Here is a 19,878-nt window from a genome sequence, read left to right as displayed (position 1 = left end):
ATGCCAAATGAATACTTAAAAGCATGTGTTCAAAGTTGTTTTCCTTTTTAAAAATACTTGTCTATACTTTTGAAACATCCATAAAAGGTGTGATTTTTTTTTTTCTTAAAAATTATAAATATGACTTTTGATTGAATTTTCTAATATTCCCTTACATAAGTAAAGTAATGGCAACAATAACATAAATGTGAGGTTATTTCATATATAATGTTGAGATAGTGTTCTTATAATTAACTGATTATTGAACCCAGATGATATCTCGGGTTATTACATGAATAAATTATTTAATTTTATGGATGAATGACGTGTTATGATATTTTATTCTTATAATTTATTTATCTATGATTCATTTTGAAAGGATAACATGTAATCTGGTATAGTATAGCCTAGTGTTTAAACACTTTTTAAAAATAAAGAAAGAAATTATAGGGTGCCTTAATTGTTTACACTTTACAGCAATTTGGTTTTCCTACCTAAAAATGAATGGCATAAGCTTTGTCAATGGATCTACAAAAATACTAACAGAATAACGAAATTTGATGGATTTTCCAAGACTATGTAAATGGTTATAATACAGAGGCCTAAATTAGCTAAACAATTCATCAAGTATATCTTGGTTGAGTTTCTGGAGAGACAATACTTGGCCAACCTGTCTAGCCAACTCTCCAGTTACTCGGTCCAAATAAAGCGAATAAAGCCCTGACCTCTTCTCCATTGATTGCAATGTTTTACGAGCATGAAGAAATGAAATCAGCCATTCTTCGAACAACCCTACAATGACATTAAACTTTCACATCAGTCTGCGACAGTTTTACTGAAACATGCAAGAGACATTTTGTTATGATTATTGACACAGCAGTGCACTTAATTATACTGGTTCAAGGCCTAATTAACCAACTATGTTCCCTGTAATAAGAGAGCCAATTTCAAAGGTAACGCCATTTTTTGCACTAATATTATACTTTCTGTTAATATTGAAATCTTACTGCAAAAAAATATTTTATGGAGTCCAAACAACAAGGTTAAACACATACTAATCTCAAAACCTTCATCTTTTGACCAAGTGACTAAGTAGTCTGACACTAGAAACTCAATAAGCTGAATCCTGCAAGTCAAACAATTTATTAGATGAATAAGAAAAGGAATTACTCCCACTAAAAGATAGCCAACTCAGTTACAACAAATGCAGCCCTTCTAATATTACAAGAATATTTGATTTCTCGGATAGCAAGACCACCAACTAGTCAAAGACTAAACAGTAGCATATGCAGATAGCATAATTATATGTTATAAATTTTCTAGCCTACATGACACTGTAGGTCCACATACATTTTGTGGTATACCAACAAACCATGAATGCTAATATGGAATCCAATTGGTGAGGATATTAGTACATAGATAATTAAGACAGTTTAGATGAGTGAAGATCAGAATTTATTAAAATGAAGCATGCCAATCATAGACAAAAGACCTCATGCCAAAGGAGGAAAGATAAGGCGATTGATTAAGCATATATGCTGAATTCCATAGTGGTTCAATTTAAAAATAGATAAATTAATAAGTAAATAATCCATTACTTCAATTGATGCAACAATCAAGCTTAGAAGAAAGTCAGGACATTTGTTTTAGGGGGAAAAAAGTGTGGGAAGCTTACATCACAAACATTGAATCGTGGATTTGGGGAAAAGACTCATCAAATGGATCCAGCAAGAGCAACCGCTCTGCTAGTTCAGATATCCTGTGGCAGACAGAAAGCAAGACCCTCTGTCCTACATAGGACACATTTCCAAGCATACGAATAATGTGCTGAATATGAATTTGCGCATGAGTTTCAGGGTCACATAGCTCTGCAAACAATTTTGCAACAAGATCAGCAACCATTTAAAACAGAAGAGAACGCGATAAAACATAGAGAATTGCAACCATAGCTGAAGACTACTACTTCATATTTGATATGCAGTCAGAGAACATTTTATTGCCCCAGAAAGAAATTGGGGTCTTTGATTCTAGGCACAGTGATTTGATTGACTTCCACAATTACTAAATAAAAGAACAAGAGCATTCACTTTCCAGTCATATCTGTATAAAAGAGCATCTACCTCAACTACATGCTCTTATTATCAACTTTTATGAAGTTTCAACCACATTGAAACAGACTCAAAGTTTTCCAGTGCCAATGATCAATCAGACATGACAGTTTTGGAAAAACTCAAAAACTATAAAATCAGTGAGAGAACCAAGTAGTTTCTTGAAAGAATCAAATATGGCCCAAAATTAAATATAAACACTTCAGCATCAAGTTTGGTCCATTATAACTTGAAGCACCAAGGCAAACCAAGATGAAATTTGTCCAAGGTTGGTGCCCGGAAAAATACAAGCGTGTAAACGCGTTGCTCCGGGATGAGTAAAAGGCCCAACTAGCAATAAAATATCAAATAATTGAAAATAAATATGAATTACCATTTTCTAGAGGTGTGCACATCCTTTTGATCAGACAAACAATCAAGTTACTGATAATTCCATCAGTAACAGCCATATCCTTCCCCGTTGACAAAACTTGACTCACATAACCTTCAAAAACAGCAAAAACACATCTCTCTTAGATGATGAAGTCATAACATCAATATAAAGTCAGTGACGTTATGATATACAGTCACACATTTTGACATACATAGACAATACAGTTGGGAACTTGGGATTGGAATCCCTATATACAGCAAAGATTCAACATTTAAAACATCTGACTATCTATCAACCAAGTTATAATTAGTGCCAACAGCAGCCAAACAAACCCTTTGCATTCCTTGTCATTTCCAGCCAAGTTCAAGACTCAAACAAAGTTCAAGCAGTGTAAGTGTGTAACAACCACCGCAAACTTAATAGGATAAAACTACAAAAGAAATAAAAACAAGACTAGTTTCCACAATTAGTAAACCAATTTAGTATACATGTGAATATCAAGCACACATTAACTACCACAAGTTCACACAAAAGTAACCAGATGGACCGCAAACCAATAATTGCATAAATTTAAAGACACTGCAGATAATATAAAATAATATCAAACTTTCATACGAAAACTAGCATTATACAAGACCAAGTATGACAACAATGCCTAACCTAGAATGAATCCACAGCTTGATGTGCTAAGTTTGCAAAATTAGGACTCTTCACCTGCAGAAATTCATCGAACATGCTTGAAATCATGACCATAACACTACATTTTCAGACAGGAATATTGATAATAGGTTAACAAATGTCTATGAAATGCAAATCTAACCATGCTAGTCGTCTCACAAAAATCTACAAGAAACTCAGCCGATATCTTCAGCTTTTCTATCTCCTCTTCCTTGTAATATTCTGTTACAAATACAATCAGGCAGAAACATTCTATAATCTGATCTTAACTTCTTCAGCTTTTCTATCTCCTCTTCCTTGTAATATTCTGTTACAAATACAATCAGGCAGAAACATTCTATAATCTGATCTTAACTCAATTTCATAGCATTGTTCATGTTTACATACATTAAACAGGAACAAGACCGAAACTTAGTATAAATGAATGTTTAAAGATGCACTAACACCTGAGAAAGCTCGCTGATCAATCGAATTGCTTGTCTTTCTTTTAATTCTCTTATGCAAACGTACTGCAAAATCGTAATCAATTCATCCAAATAAACAAAACAAATCTCACACAAAGATTTCCTAATTCTATTACTTGTAATAACTGATTAACAAAGGATAAGTTATGACCTAATCTGAGAAATCTGCGACGAAGGACATCATTCAACCGATGATCAGAACCATCCGATAACTTCTTAGGGCTTACACTTTGCAAACTATTGAAGAAGTAACACTTGCAGGACGCACTTTCCGGATACAAATCACGACCTAAATCATCTAATTACAAAAATTCAATAATAAATAAGCATAAAATTCAAATTTTACAATAATTTTAATCACTATAATACGAATTTAAGCGATAATTGAAATTTCGAACCTTCGAGACGTTTGAGCTCATCGGAGAGTCGTTGAATTTCCTGCTTACGATTTTTCGCCTGAATTCCAGCAAAAAACTTCGTCAATCAGAAATTCAGAGTGGAGGAGAGAGAAAGAAGTGCGCGCGCTTACCTTTTGCTTCCAATGGAAGGTACGAGAAGCAGAAGAGGAGAGAGAAGAATGAGGTTGAGAGAGAAGCTTTGATCGGAGAAGAGTCATGGCAATTGCAATCTTCATCGACTCGTTCGAGTTAATCGCCATCGCCGCCGCCGCCGTAGGTTCCGCCATTGATGGTGTTGTTGCAGCCATTTTTTCTCTGGTGTGTTGTAAGTTTCCGGTAGTGAAGTTGTGAATACTGTCGGTTGAGTGATTTGATTTGGGGTGAGCGCGGGAGATTGGGTTATTTGGGATTAGCCGCCTTTTTTGGTTGGGAGTAAGAAAAAAAAAAAAGAGAATGATTTCTAGTAAAATTGAAGTTGGAGGCCGGGGTGTACAATTACTCAATTGCCTATTATGTCCTGGCCGTGGCCGTACCCGTGTCGTGCTTTGTTGGTCAACAATGTGAATAAAAAAGTTAAACTTATAATGATGCACAATATACTTTATAAACCTAATTATAACTGTATATATGAGTTGAAATAAAAATAAGTACGAAATACTCATACAAAAATATATGTTCATACATCTAATTTAACTAAAAAAAAAATTAATCAAGTTGTTTGATAGGAGATTAACTCTAAATCAATTACTTGTATTAGTTTCAATAGGTAAGAAACAAAATTAACACCTGCTTTTTTGTTAATAAAATAAATAATTAAACTAAATTGTGATGTTTAAACTTTCTTCTTTTTTTAGGAAAAACATTAGCAAAAATTTTATTTCAAATTAAGTTTCGCTAAAATACTAATTTTTTTTTTTTTAGAAAAGATAATCAACTAGTCAACTTACCTACAATCCTTTTTTATTAAAAAATAATAAATAAAAAAACACCAAATTATTGGCCAACATGTCACCTTGGCTTGAGCCCAACAAAAAAAAATAAAAATTGAGTAGTACATAATGTATTGCTCATTTAATTTAAAATAAAAAAAAAATAAAAAATAAAAAAAAACACAAGAAAATGGCGCTGAAACAGTGAAACAACAACATAACCCGCTAAAATTAACCCGCAACTCCATTTAATAATTTTGAAAATTCTCCCGCGCAACCTTCTCCATTTTTATCTTCCCTCTTTCTTCCTCCCCTTCTTCCCTCTCTTTCTCATTTCCCCCCAAATTTCTTCAGATTCAACTCCAGAATTTTCTCTCTCCTCCAAAGACAATAAGCCAGTAAAAATGGCGAAGCAAGGAAAAGGAAGAAAACCCGATACCACCACCACCACCAACAACAACAACAACAACAATGTAGGTAAAGGGAAAGTAACTCCAGTTCAAGTCGCCTTTATCGTCGATCGTTACCTCGCCGATAATAACTACTCCAAAACCCGCTCCGCTTTTCGCTCCGAAGTATCTCCTCTTATTTCCAAGTCATTTCTTCAAGAGGTACTTATTCAATCAAATTGGTTTATTTTTGGGATTATTTGTTGAGTTTTTGATTGATTTTGATTTGGGTTTTTTTTTTTTTTTTTTTTTTTTATTTTTACAGACACCCAAAAGTTTGTTGAGTTTAGGGGAATTATTAGATGAGTATATTTGGTTGAAAGAGCAGAAAGTGATTATTGAGCAAGAGAAAAATGGGTTAGTTCAAGAAAAGTGCAGGATTCAAACCCTTTTACAAGGAATGCAAGATTTGATGAATGTTTATAATTCTTCTGCTACTGTTAATTGTCTTACTCCTCCTCCCCCGCCTCCGCCTCCGCCGCCACCCGCTTCTGTTGCACCTAACTCAGGTTTGTGCTTTTGTTCATTGGTTGATTTGAAATGGGGTTTTTGGTGGTTTATTTGTTTGGTTTAATAGAATGTTTATTGTTTGGATTTGTTGGGGAAAAGGGTGTTGGTTGTTTGATTGAATTGGTGTTTGTTTGTATGTTTATGCATTTTAATTGGTTAATTTGCTGGGTTTGTTTCTAGATTTGTGTAAATGTGATAGTTTCTATAAGAGGACATTGTGTGAATTGAGAAGTGGAAATTAGGGATTTGTCGAAAACTCGAGCATGATCTTCCTTCATGTTAGAGAGTCTAGCTATTTAATTTCATTTATCTAGATGTATGTAGACATTGATTGTGAAAAATTGTCTATGAAAAGCATGTAATGTTTTAGTCTTCAACATTTTTCATCTTCGAATAAGATTGTGTCATGTAAGTAAACATGTTCAAATTTAATTAGGCTCTTTCAGATTAAGAGAAATGTTGGTGAAGGTTGTCTAAACATATCTTAGTTACCTGTCCTGGCGCTCGAGTTTGTAGATTATTATGAGAGCAATGCAAAAAAACTGTACTTGCAAACTTGTTGCAATTCATATGGTGAAACTACCCTTTTGAAATCAACTCCAGTGCTTGTTTTTCTCTGGTTTACAGGTTATCCTGCTTACAGAACTCCAGTCATGACAACGATGTCGATGACACAAAGTGTGAAGGTGGATCATACCAATTACTCAACACCTATCATGAGTTCGCGTCCTCCAAGGAAGAGAAAAACTTACAAGGATGCCCATGATGTACCTCAAGCACCAAAAAAATATTGCACTCCCTTAACTAACTCATTCTATGACAAAGGTTGGTTTTGGTTAAACATAGTATGCAATTATGCATCAATGCAAGTCCATAAAATTTGCAAACTTAAATTCTCGTTACTGAATTTTGCTTGCAAAAATTAACTCTGCAGGTAGTAATTCGGCTGCACAGCCAAGTAATGCAGCTAAAGGTCATGTTACTAATCATCAGTCTCCTCCTCTACAATCACTATCCCCTAATTTTGTTCAAGGAGGATCGCCGATTCAAGGGTCAAATGTAGCAAAGAATTTATTTGATAAGCCATCAGGATCTCCAAATTCAAATTCTTCGGGTCCTAAAACACCCCCACGAGCACTCTCTTCCCAGAGCGATAAATCCACTTCTCCTCTTGAAGATGTATCTTCAACTGCAAAGTCTCAACATGATAGCACCCCTCCTGAGACTACACCCACTAACTGTACTATTTACTCCTCTAAGACGATTATTGTTAGTCCTGTTAAGCACATTTCCATTGAAAGGAATCAGTGTACTTTTTCATCGCCTGTAAAGTCAAACAAGCGGCAGGGCAATAGAGAACATGTCAAAGGGAGACTGGATTTTGACAGTACTGATATGCCAACAAATGTGGAAACTACCAGTGGGGATGGAAGTAGTGCCAGTTCAGAATCTGAAAGGGAAGGAGACATTTTTGACTTGGGTTTGGATGCCTTTGGGCCGGACTTCTGTCTGACAGAGCTCCTGACAGATTTTGGGATTGATTGTGGAGGTATGGACTATTCCTGCCCATCAACTGCAGGTGCTTCAACTGCTGCAGTTACAGGGTAAGTGGGTTTTGCCATATTACTGCATTGTATTTCTTGTATTTGGTTTCATATTGTTATCATCATATTCTGTATATGCTTAAAGTCGGATGGAATGCAGTTTGCTTCATGACAAAAACAATGAAGAATTGGGGAATAGCCAAGATTTTGTAGAGCATTCATCAGCTGTTCAAGAAGTTTTTACAGGAGACATGGCAGGAAATGGTAAAAATTTTAAAAATATAACCCCTCTTCAATTGATTCTTCATTCAGTCCATATGATTTGGGGCTGACATTTTGCCATTATTTTTTATTGTTTGATCACAGGTTCAGATTCCATTACTTCAGTCAAGTCCATGAGAAAGTGCATAAGAATAGTTAGTCCTAGTAAGTATGCTTCTCTTATTGCATTCTCTTGTCAATGGTACCAAAAATAGTACTACTCACTAACATAAACTTTGATTTATGATTTCAGCAAAATGTTCAAGGAATAGTTCAAGCCATGAAATATGATCAAGAAACCTTAAGCGCAAGAAGCTAACCAGTTTAACTTTCAGGCTGACTTCAGCTGACAGTGTTGATGACATAACAATACATCACACTTTCCTGCGATTTTCATCTCTCGGAGAGTTGATGATTTTAGGTTTAGAACTAGACAACTTTGCAGTCACTTCTTGCGCGATTGTCTAAACAGAGAACTTCACTGTAAAGTTAGGAAGTTAGGATCAATATTTGTTATTCAATCTTAATGCAGTGATGCAATGCCTATCTCTATTTACAATTATCTTCCTCTGCAATAGTGAATTTACCCATAATTCATTGAATCTCTTGGATGGTGACTGTAATGTGACTTATATTACTTCTTTACAAGAATGTGATGCTTACCATCAGAAGAAAAGAATGAGAAATGCTCGATGTAATTTCTTGTTTACATAAGGGTCTAGCCGCCATTTCTAGTTTATGCATTTTGGTGTACTTCCTTAGAACTGCAGTGTGCGAACATGCTACCATGGATGGAATTACTAAAACATAAAGCAAATATTAATAACAATTTAACTGACCAGAACTCCAATTTTGCCATTTGAAGTAGTTGATCAGCATTCAAATATCATGATGTTTGAGAGCTAGGAGAGTTTATTTATGCCTCCAACTGTTCTTTAGTCACCAATTTTACTTTGACTTGGATTTGCATATTATGCTAACTGTTTGTGATCGTACTGATTATGCTGTCTTTCCTGATTTTGTTAATTCATTCTTAATAATGAACATCCGCAATTATGGACGGGGTCATAGAAAGTGGCAGCGAACGGATTGGTTTGCATCATATACTTTATATTTTGGGCAAAATCTGAACTTTAAGGGTTACAGTTCAAATGTTGGTCGTACTAGTATATATATTTTTATTTTTCCTTTTTAAGGTAAGATTAAGATCCATATTGAACCAACACTTCTCACGGGTTAATCCAATCCAGTTCCGCAAGTCAACCACTTGAGAGTAGAGGGGGACGTAAGGGAATTTCCCTACTCCCAAGCAAATGAAGTTCCCCATCAACTCTGGTAATTCGTATAATCATATATGGGTTAGCTGTGCCAAGATTACACATAGTAAAATTGTTCAAGGACTGAAATGCATTTGTGCATAAAGGAAATAATTAGATTTTGACGCATTTAAAGGCACCAAAGAAATCAGAGGCCTGCTCAAGCCGTTAAGAACAAAAACTTGTCCAATTTAGGATATCATAAAATTCAGAAAGTAACCGAATACAGAACAAACTCAGTCCTTGACAAGGACAAACCATCCAAATGTGAAAATTACACATAATCAAGCCATGCCTGACAGCAAAATCCATGGCATTATGTTTAAGATTCTAGACCAAAAAATTATCCCAAAAAATAAACATTTAAAAAAAAATGGAAAAAAACCTACAAGTATGACCTTAGTCCTTTGGAGCAAAATATACAGTCAATAAAAAGAAAAACCCAGATCCTCACTGCTCCAACTCAGTATATAGTAATACATGGGTACTGACCTCAAACATGGGAGGAATTGTGAAAAGCATAAAACAAAAATGTAATCATAGGGAAAACGTTGGATAATTGCGGTGGACTACATTGAATTTCAAGTACTACTGTAAAGGGGGGAAAAAGAACAACCAACCGGCATTCAGAGAAGGGCTCTGCAAGCTTCAACATCAGCAGCTTGTGCTTCCAAAACTCCTTGTCCGACCACCCTCTTGGTGGCATCGAATATAGGTTTTCGGAATATTTCATCTTCTACTTTCTGCAGGACTTCTTTCACTACACTGAAGTTCAATCCCCCAGCCAAAATTAGTTTACCCATGATCTCGCCAAAATTATTGGGAGCCTTGGGAAGGTCAATAGCTACATCATCGATCATTCCACCGTAGAGCAAGCAACCAGTGCTTATATCACTAGCAGTGAAAACTCCCTCGGAAAACAGGAATTCTAAGAGCTTTGCAACCTGCTCAACACAAGGGGGGTTCTTATCCAATCCCAAATTAATTGCCTCCCTCACAATTTCGCTGTGATAAGATGGTGATTTTAGCTCCTGGACGCATTGTAGCGCCTCATCCAACAGCCGGACACTAAAGTATTCCTCCAGGAGAGAGAGAGTCTTTCTTTTAAGTTCCTCAGGCTTGACATTAGTAGCAGCAGCAGCAGGTTTCTCAACTGGAACTGCTGGTTCAGTTGGGATAGGCTTTGCCTTGGAAATTTGGCTAGTGGGCTCCATACCAGAGCCAAAGCTTGGTTGACGGGCAGGTGGACCACTTCCTTGCAGTAGGGCACTAGTTTTACCACTAATGACACCACCACTTCCCTGAGGTAAGAGGTTTGGGTTCATTGGTGTTGCTTTGCCAACCAATGATGATGGGAAGCGCCCTCCTGAAGAAGAGGAGGCAGACGCATCAAATCCCCTTGGCATTGACCTATTCCTTTGAACTTCCCAATTGTCATTGTCCATTCCTGGCATTCCTGGCATCTTCCGCATGCCGGGCATCCCAGGCATCATACCCCCAGTGCCAGGGCGATTAACAGGGAATCCTCCTGGACCAATGTTTCCTTGAGAAGGTAGTATACCGCGCGCATTCCGCATGCCTGCAGTAGCACCAGGGCGCAAGCCAAGGTTTTTCTCTGCCTCGGTATGGATTTCAGTAATGGTTTTGGCTTTGACCTAAAGAACCACGATCAAGAAAAGAAGATTATGACCAATATTATATTGAGAGCCAATGATGAAATTGCTTGAAGTAAAGTTAAAGACAGCAATCAAACCTCTTCACGCCTAGGAACCCAATTGTTAGATCGCATATCTAGAACATCACGGGCCATGAAACGCAAACGAGGGACAAGTTGGCTGTTTGTGCTCAGCTCCTTCAACCGAGTCATATAAACATCATTAATACGCCTTGACTTGGGGTTTTCATCTAGCTGCTTACCGATGGTAGTGAAAAAGTGGCATATGGCCTCAATATTCTCCTCTTCTGGACAACTTTTATTGTCAGGACCTAAAAGCTCCTACATTGTGTACAAAGCAACATCAGAGCAAAGCTCGCAAGAGTAACTTGTCTTACAACAGAATGGACAAGCAGCAAATATCAAATACCTGTACAATATGATGCACAATCTTTTCAGGTACCATTTTCTGCTTCAGAAGTTCACCAATAAGACGTATGTTTCCGAGAGTACGGAGTTTAACCATTTTTTCCTTATCTCGACGTTCAGCTTCTTGTTCAGGGCTTGTCATCAGCCTTAGTTCAGCTCTTAAATTGTCAGCACCTTCAAATGCCTCTTGGCAATTGTTCAAGAGAATACGCTTGAAAGTGACTTCTTTTCCACCAGCTTCCTCTGCTGGGAATGGAGGAAGCTTTTCGTTCAGATCAGAACATAACTTAGCATACATTTGGCAGAATGTAGGCTCCAGAACAGCTTTGTCAAATATCAAAGAAATAACACCCTGAAAGACGAACAAAAATCAGTCGCAAAGTAAGATTAATAACCAAATTCAGGAAACATAGAGAAAGACAATAACCTTTAGGATCTCAGCTGATGTGATACCAGAGTCAATTAGTTGATCCTTGAGGAGATCATACTTCTCAGGTGTAAGCTTGTTGAGAATACTGCATTGTAAACAATAATATCATTACACAGGAATCTTGAACAAATGCCAGAAACAATCCTACATGGCTACATGTCTGCATTTCTAACACTTATATGGCCTGATGGCAGCAGAACACATCAGCACTAAGACCTTATTATAGGTCTTATGTGATCATATCATTTACACTAACCTAAACATTCATAGGATAGCATATGCAGCAGATATTTACAAACTACAGTTAAAAAAACAAAAAAAAAAAAAAAAAATTACTTTAGTTTACAGGCATCACAACTGCAGCAATTCAAGCTCAAAAATCCATAACCAGTTATTGCTAAAGACTTGCAGTATGCAGTCACCATGACTAAAGACCAAGAGACCAAAAATTATGTAACCTGGTAGTGAACGCATAGAATAAAATTTCCATGAAGGCTGCAATTAAGGCCTAAAGAGAGGAAGAGACACATTACCCTTTCACAGTCTTCAAAACACGGTCATTATCAGAGAGGGTGCCTCTTCTAACAGACCATGGCACCTCGGCCTTAATCAGAGCTGGAGTTGGACCCTATTCATGTAAAACAAAACCTTAAGTAAGCCTAAAAAACAATAAACTAGAACAGAGGCAAAGAACTGGAGATGGGTAAAACACTACTTGAAATTCAAAAAACAAAAATGCTAATTACGTACTTTCACAATCAACTACTAAAAATTGAGTAAAAAAAATAGCTACATATAGTTAAGCAGACTTGAAGTCACTAACCACAAAATTTACCTACATAATCATCATCTCAGACTGGTAAAGTAAGTTAGCAATTGCAGGCATTACAGAAAAAACTAGCAATGCTCCAAATGCATAGATTCACATGGTCTAACATGAAAAAAAGACATGCACATAAAATTTCCAAGTTCTGAATGGGGTATGATACAGAACGTAACAGCTACTTTTAATGTAAAGTTCTGCATTGGGTAAGTTACAGAAAGTCACAACTACTTTAATACTATAGTTCTGCATGGGATAAGATCATAAGATACAGAAAGTAACAGCCACTTAAAAACTAAAGTTCTGCACGGGATAAGGTACATACCCTAACAGAGCCCAAACCATAATAATGTTTAATAAATTGCATAAAAAGATTGGAAGATGCAAACTTAAAAAGATGAAATTTGTAAAATCTAGGAGCACGATAAAATTGGTTTAAAAAAAAAACAAAAATATCACTGCTGATAGTCAGACCAGACTCAGAAAACAATACAATTAAAGAGATTACCCCTTGGCCAGAGGAAATATTTGCCCTTGCAAACTGTGAGTTAAATTGATCCTGGCGATTAGAATCTGGGCCCCTGTTGACAAATTCTCTGTCTTTGATCGTCTCCCATGACCTCTCCTCTGCGGGGGCAGGTATCTGGGTAGAGCGAGTGCGCCAATCCCGGTTATCAGGCTCAGAATAACGGGGTGTTGGTTGGCTTGGAAGCTGATAAATTGCAACAAATTAGTTAAAACCAAATTCTGTATCATAAATGGGGGAGTCGCATATTTAACCAAACATGCTCAGACCAAAGTTATTGAACGCAAAATTAACAAGAATTAAAAATATAAAAAAAAAAACAATTATTCAAATTAGTCAAAAAATTGCACAGATGACACTTACAATGACTTCAGCACGATTCCAACTCTGCTCTTCACCAAGCAGCTCAGAATCAACTTCTCTTTTCACAATTAGGATTTCCTCAGGAACCACCGCCACCTATGTAAATAGACCATACATACACATAAGATTACAGGATACGAAAATCACATTTGCCAATAACACTAGATAAAGGACTACCCCTAAAATCCCAATTCCAGCACCCAAAAAAAAAAAAGATACAACCCTGAAAAGTAAGCAGATGGACCATAAAGGCATATGAATACTATAACATAGATATTAGTGCAGGTTCACTGATTTAAATACAGGAATAAGTACACAACAAGAACGATGTAAATCATGACAAGGTTAGCCTCCAGTCTAGATTTACACATCTTAATTTAACAAGAATGTACAGAACTCTCTGCAGTAAACCATCAGCCGGGAATATCTCACATAAATTAATGAAAAGATATGCAGCCAAGACAGTTCAAAATTTAATCAGATCAATCATATTACTATTCCTGACTTGGATACAAACAGACACATAAATTGGAATCAGAATAATACCTCTCTGAGTTGCAAGAGCTGATCTCGAGTGTAGCGGACTCGTTCACGACCCTCAAATCGAGCATCTCCAAACTACATTAACGGGGGAATACATAGATTAATTATAAAGTTTTAATAAAAAACACTTCTTTTCACAACCTATGATCATATAATTTCATAAGCACTGAATTATAAATAAAAAGACTTGCCAATGCAAGGTATAGAATCCCTGGAGAAATTAGGGCACATCATAACACACATGGTAAGCAAGACACACGTGAAACAGCAAAACAAGTCTGAGCATAACACACCAGAGTAACATTCACTTTTCGCCAATTCAACATACAAATTTATATAAATGTCTTGTTAGTTCAGTTACGAGTTACCAAAGCGAATTCGACAAATATCTGTAGGTTTCTTTATGAGCGAGATACCACTAATTCTTAGCTCACCTAAAGCCTACATATAACTTTCCGTCCATATTTACAGCAGAGAACACATCTTTAGTCCACTGCTAAGAATCAGGACGCTCGGTTCGACCTATCACCCGAAAAACCTAGCTCAATCCACTACTTAAACACAAAACCACTAGAAACACAACAAATAAATCATGACATTAACATCAATCAAAACAACTCCTCCATTCAAAAGTTCCAAACTTTACCAACAAAAAACACAACCAGATCAAAAACAACAATACCCAGATCCAAAAAATCACAACCCACTTAACAAAATCACAAAACAAACAAAACCCAGATCGAAAAAACAGCAAAATCAAACAAATTCAACAGATCTAAGACAGTAAAAATCAAAATTAAATAGAAAAAAGACCTTAAGCGAAGCGCCGCCATGAGGACGAAGAAGCTGATTATCAGAAGAAGCAGCAGCAGCAGATGAAGACGATGAAGAAGAAGAATCAAATCGGGGTCCGAGAAATCGAGGGCCTCGATTGCCTCCACCACCACCAGGTCTTAAGCTAATAACGGTCTGGTCAGCCGGCATAACTCAGCTAGCTTCACGAAACGCGAAACGGCGAAGAAAATTAGGGTTTGAAAGAATTGAAAAACGTCGGAAAAAGGGATTTTCCGGCGGATTGAAGATTCGACGAATCTGATGAAGATAACAGAAAAAGGGGATAAATAGAATAGATTGAATTGATAGATAGATAGATAAGAGGAGAGAGAAAATTGAAGAAATTTGAAGAAAAAGGGTTTTGGTTTTGGGGGAATTTTCTCTCTCTACGGGGAGGAGAGAGAGACAGGGGAAAAAGGAAGAGAAGAGAGGCTGTGAGGCCGATTTTAGGGACTACAAAAAAACCCTTTCTTTTTTTTCACTTGATGATGACTTTTTATTTTATTTTATTTTTTTATCAAATTTTTACTGTATTAATTTTGTCTTGGTATGATTTTATAGTAGTGTGTAGAAAATTAAATTAGGAAAGTTTTTTTTGATTGAATGTATGTGTTTTAGTTTGATTTGGATTCTACTATTTTGGAAATTTTTTTATTTGGTGGAGTAGGAAATAGTGAATGTTTAGGATTTGATTTGGTGTGGTTTTGATTGAGGATTGATTTAACAATTGGGTAACAATTTACATAGGTTTTTTAGGTTAAATTAATGAACAGGTAATATAGACGTGTGTTAATGGAGTAAAATGTATGCTAATAATTTTCTTTTATGACCAATCGAAACTTAAGTTTCGATCCCTGTAAACAAAGTTTTTATGTTCATGAAATTAAAGCCCAGTACAACCTTACCCACATGAAGCCCACTAATAAGCACTTTAGAAAACTACCACATGTCCACATGTACGAGATTCTAAGTTTGATTTCGCAAGTCACTTTTTGTTTTTAAGATTAAGACTTAGGCCCCGTTCTTTAGAGTTGCTCTGCTCAAAAGAAATCTGCTCTACTCTAAAGAAATCTGATGTGCTCTGCTCTATTTTCAAATAATAATTAATAATAACAATAATAATAATTAATATTGTATTGATGAAAATAATTTATTATTTTGAATAATTATAATAATTATTAATATTAAAAATAATTTTAATAATTATTAATATTAATAATAATTAATATTTATTGATCATAATAATAATTAATAATAATATTTAATAATTCAAACTATTAAGAATTAATATTTAATAATATTATTAATTAATAATTTCTAATAATTATAACAATACTTTCAAAAAAATAAATAATAATAATAATAACAATTAATAACAATTTCTTTTATAAACATTTGATATTAGAATCACAATGTGTAGAAACATTTTATGTGGGTATTGATTGTTAGCTCATTGAGTTAAATTATTTTTCAAATCTTTCCATACAATTTAAGAATTAAAAAAAAAAAAAAAAAAAAAAAGAGAGAGAGGTTGTTTTCAAGTAGTACTTTATATATCATTATTATTTTGAGGGTTAAAAATATATGATTAAGACAAATTTATAAGTAAAATCATTACTATAATTCGGTGAAATTGCGATCGTTTTTCTACGACCGTCATGAAAACGGTCGCAAAATATAAATTTTGCGACCGATTTTTATGCGGTCGCAGATTTGCGACCGTTTTTAAGCTATAGAACCGTCGCAAGGATATTTTAACATTTTTTTTAATAAAATACTTGGAAAAAATAATTTGAAATTAAAATAAATTAATTACGTTCGATTATAGACCGGTCGCAGATTTGCCACCGCCTTTAGCCGTCGTAGTATAGTAATTTTTTTTTAAAAAAAATTGGGTATAAAATAAACGGACCCTAACCCTAAAACTCACACGCCGCATTTCCTCTTTCTTTTTCTCTCTCTTCTCTTTCTCTTTCTTCTCTGTCCTTTCTCACGCCTCTCCATCTCCTTCTCTTTCCTTTCTCCTTCTTCTTCTTCTCTTTGCTTTCTCTTTCTTTTGATTTTCTCCATTTTCGCTCTCATATTCTTCTCCATTCTTGCTTTTTCTTAAGATTTTCATCATCAAACAAATTGTGGTGTGTGGATTTTCGTCAACAATAAACAAATTGTGGTTTTCATGGTCAAAGTTGACCATAAAAATGAAGGATTTATGTCTTCGTTGTGTGCAATTACTAGATATATAAATGGATCAAATTATGGAAATAATTAAGTTCGGACATTTGGGTCGTCGTTTTATCATAGCTAGAGGTACTAACGATCTTTAGGCTAGTAAAATAGTCCAAAGCCCAATTGGACGGATCCTATAAGGTCACACAAAGGGTCTAGATCGGGCACGAGAGGACAAGGCCCATGATGGGCCTTATCCTCTAGTATGGCCGGCCACATGGAGTGGATTGAAGGGTTTTGGGCTTCCTAACCCTAGTCTAATTATAATGGGATTATAAATAGACTAGGTGCCTAGGGTTTGCTAGATGTATGCAATTATCTGATCAGTGTGATCAAACCCTAATTAGCAAACACGAGACCAACCCCTGTCATACTCCTCTCTATCTCACGGCTCTCTCCTCCTCCCTTGGCGCCAGTGTGGTGGTTCGTGGTGGTGGTAGATCGTGGTGGTCGGTTAGTCCATTAAAGGTGGTGATCACGGTTTTCCTCAATCACTCGACCAATCTAGTATTGGTGGACAGCTCGTTCGAAGCTCGTGGACTAAGTAGAGGAGCAACGCTTGGGGCTCTATTCTCTCCCTGATTTGTCAATCAAATTGCTACGTGGAATTCACGCTTCAAAGGTATGATTATGTGTCTTGTGTGTTATGCATGTGTTATTGGGATTAGGTACTTTTATGAATATGATTCATGTTTTTCCGCTGCGTAGTACCTATAAACTCCTACAGTGGTATCAGTTAGCCTCTTGCATGAACGCGCTTGATCATATTAATACGATTAATTTGAAGTCCATGTTAATTTTATAATCAATTAAGAGGGAGAAATTAATTTAATTATGGTTCAATTGTTATATTTAATGTGATTAAACTTTTGGAATTGATTAAATGAGATTTAATTATGCTCAAAATAGCCATGAAGAGGACCGAATTAAGCCCTAGATCATTCGAAATTTTCGAACCTTGGAACCCTAATTTTCAAATTTTCGAAAATCCTAGCCCTAAAATATGATTTTTGTGCTTGATTTTTGATTTAATTCGAATTGTTTTATGCTTCATAATTTTAATCGAATTGATTTATGCATAAAAATGTTCTGTGTATGATCATTGATTTAATTTTAAGAGTAAGAATTAAATTGGGATTAATTTATGATAAACCCTAATTTTAAAGTTGAATGTTGATTTAATTTTAATTTTTGGACTGATTTGATTTAATTTTGATAAATGTTATTTTAATTAAATAAAAAACCCAAAAAAAAGGAAATAGTTTTAAGGCCGGCAGCCGCGGCTGGGTGGCACAGCCACGGGCCTGGTGGCAGTCCAAGAGGGAGGGGAAGAGAGGGCGGAGGTCCGTGGTGGCTGTGGGCAGCAGCGTGCAAGCGTTGCACGGCTGCCACTACTGCCGCCACGCTGCTGCCCTTGCGGCAGTGGCTGCTGTTGGCAGCCAGCCACCGTGGCTAGCTTCGGCTAGCCAACCACGGTGGCCGGCGTGGTGTTGCTCGAATTTTCGTGAAATTTGTCTTATTTTTTTCGAATTTTCATAAAATTTGTTCATATTTTGTTGATATTTTTTTGTTAACTTTGAATTTTGTTAATTTTGATTTGGTTTTTGTTAATTTTAGTTTGATTTTGATAAATTTGTTGGTTAATTTTTGTATCTATTTTTTGGGTTAAGGGTTGTTTGGGTGGGCGACGATGGTGGGTCAGGGTTGTTTAGGGTGGGTGCTGCTGGGTTTCTGTTTTTTTTTTAATTTTTATTTTCCTGAAAACTTTTAGCGACCGCCTAAAGCCGTCGCAAATGGCAATTTTTGCGACCGCTTAAATACCTGTCGCAATTGATTTTATTTGCGACCGTTTTGGTACCGGTCGTTGAAAATAAAGGAAACGGTCGCAATAAAATTGCGACCGTCAACCAATTGTAATATTGTTTTTTTGCGACTAAGGGAATAACGACCACCGCTTTACGACCGTTTTTGCTATTTTTACGACCGTTTGTGGCGGTCGCAAAAATCTTAATTTTTAGTAGTGTTACTCATTAAATCATTATATTTTAAAATTTTTGTGAAATAAATGTAAGTAAACCATTGTCTTTTATCTTTCTACTATTAACATATGTTAAATATGGTACACATTTATTTATGTTTTCACTCACCTAATTCAATGGTATATGCACTTAATAATAATAATAATAATAATAATAATAATAATAATAGGGTGGGTTTTTCTAAGCTATGCCCCTAAGGTAGTCGAGTTTCTAAGGTGTACCCATGACTTTTCAAATTTCTAAGTTGTGCCCCTCAACTCACTACCATTAATGAATGGTACCCTCCTTGGGACTTCCACGTCACCTAAACTTAACTATAAATTTAATAAAATGATGATAAAAGGTAAGGAAATGATACGAGAAAGAAATCTTAACCACAACAACCCTAATAACGAAAACTAAAGCCACGAAATCACACTCTCAATTAACTTTTAAATAACTAATAAGGGTACATTTTAGTATTGATAAGAAGTTGAAGGGCACGGCTTAGAAACTTGAAAAAGCATGAGTACACCTTAGAAACTCAACTACCTTAGGGGTATAGCTTAGAAAAACCCATAATAATAATAATAATAACATTAATAATAATAATAATAATAATAATAAATAATTGTGTTGAAATCTACTCTGCTCGGCTCGCCTATGCTATCCTAAAATCTGCTCTGCTCTGCTGACCCCTGCTCTGCCCGAAGCTCAAAAGAACAAGGTCTTACTTCTTATTTTTGTAAAAATGGTTGCTGTCATCTATCCAAGGCGATTTCAAGAGAGGTAGAAAGGCTTTTGTTTGATAAAGAGCTTTTTGTGACCTTGAGAATTAACAAAGTTTGACCATTCTTAAAAAGTTAATAAAAGAGTTTTTGGGCTTAATTAAATACTCTGTAAGGGGAAAAAAAAGAAAAAAAAAAAGCTCATAGTAGGACCTTTTTAAAATTAGTTTATTGAGCATTATTTTTTTTTTTGGGATATATTACCTACATTAAAACAGCTAACAAGTGAGTAATA

General features: G+C 35.6%; 3 protein-coding genes and 1 non-coding gene across 4 annotated transcripts; 1 reads left to right on the top strand and 3 right to left on the bottom strand.

Annotated features, from left to right (window-relative positions):
* Positions 1-537: 537 nt before the first annotated feature.
* Positions 538-4,287, bottom strand: LOC145578777 (protein MULTIPOLAR SPINDLE 1-like). Its single transcript, XM_081636079.1, has 10 exons — positions 4,132-4,287; positions 4,001-4,058; positions 3,754-3,900; positions 3,585-3,647; positions 3,281-3,360; positions 3,129-3,174; positions 2,461-2,580; positions 1,655-1,847; positions 1,035-1,105; positions 538-771 (listed from the first exon to the last, which is right to left on the bottom strand). Exons 1-10 carry the CDS (start codon positions 4,285-4,287, stop codon positions 587-589), a joined length of 1,119 nt encoding a protein of 372 aa, XP_081492205.1. The 3' UTR covers positions 538-586.
* A 1,042-nt stretch (positions 4,288-5,329) lies between these two features.
* Positions 5,330-8,040, top strand: LOC145577688 (uncharacterized). Its single transcript, XM_081635161.1, has 7 exons — positions 5,330-5,540; positions 5,644-5,887; positions 6,516-6,713; positions 6,823-7,492; positions 7,593-7,696; positions 7,799-7,858; positions 7,947-8,040. Exons 1-7 carry the CDS (start codon positions 5,334-5,336, stop codon positions 7,982-7,984), a joined length of 1,521 nt encoding a protein of 506 aa, XP_081491287.1. The 5' UTR covers positions 5,330-5,333; the 3' UTR covers positions 7,985-8,040.
* Positions 8,041-9,177: 1,137 nt separating this feature from the next.
* Positions 9,178-15,032, bottom strand: LOC145579982 (eukaryotic translation initiation factor-like). The gene is made up of 9 exons (XM_081637295.1): positions 14,591-15,032; positions 13,781-13,852; positions 13,235-13,330; positions 12,854-13,057; positions 12,056-12,150; positions 11,520-11,607; positions 11,094-11,444; positions 10,763-11,005; positions 9,178-10,664 (listed from the first exon to the last, which is right to left on the bottom strand). Exons 1-9 carry the CDS (start codon positions 14,759-14,761, stop codon positions 9,636-9,638), a joined length of 2,349 nt encoding a protein of 782 aa, XP_081493421.1. The 5' UTR covers positions 14,762-15,032; the 3' UTR covers positions 9,178-9,635.
* LOC145580531 (small nucleolar RNA snoR103) lies at positions 14,161-14,267 on the bottom strand. The gene has a single exon (XR_014099553.1). It is a non-coding gene; the product is annotated as a small nucleolar RNA snoR103 (small nucleolar RNA).
* Positions 15,033-19,878: the final 4,846 nt, after the last annotated feature.

This window comes from Chenopodium album, chromosome 14, assembly GCF_948465745.1.
Source record: "Chenopodium album chromosome 14, dcCheAlbu1.1, whole genome shotgun sequence".
Taxonomy (NCBI): domain Eukaryota; kingdom Viridiplantae; phylum Streptophyta; class Magnoliopsida; order Caryophyllales; family Amaranthaceae; genus Chenopodium; species Chenopodium album.
Note: the sequence above shows the minus strand (reverse complement) of the source record. Positions and strands in the feature narration are given on the sequence as shown.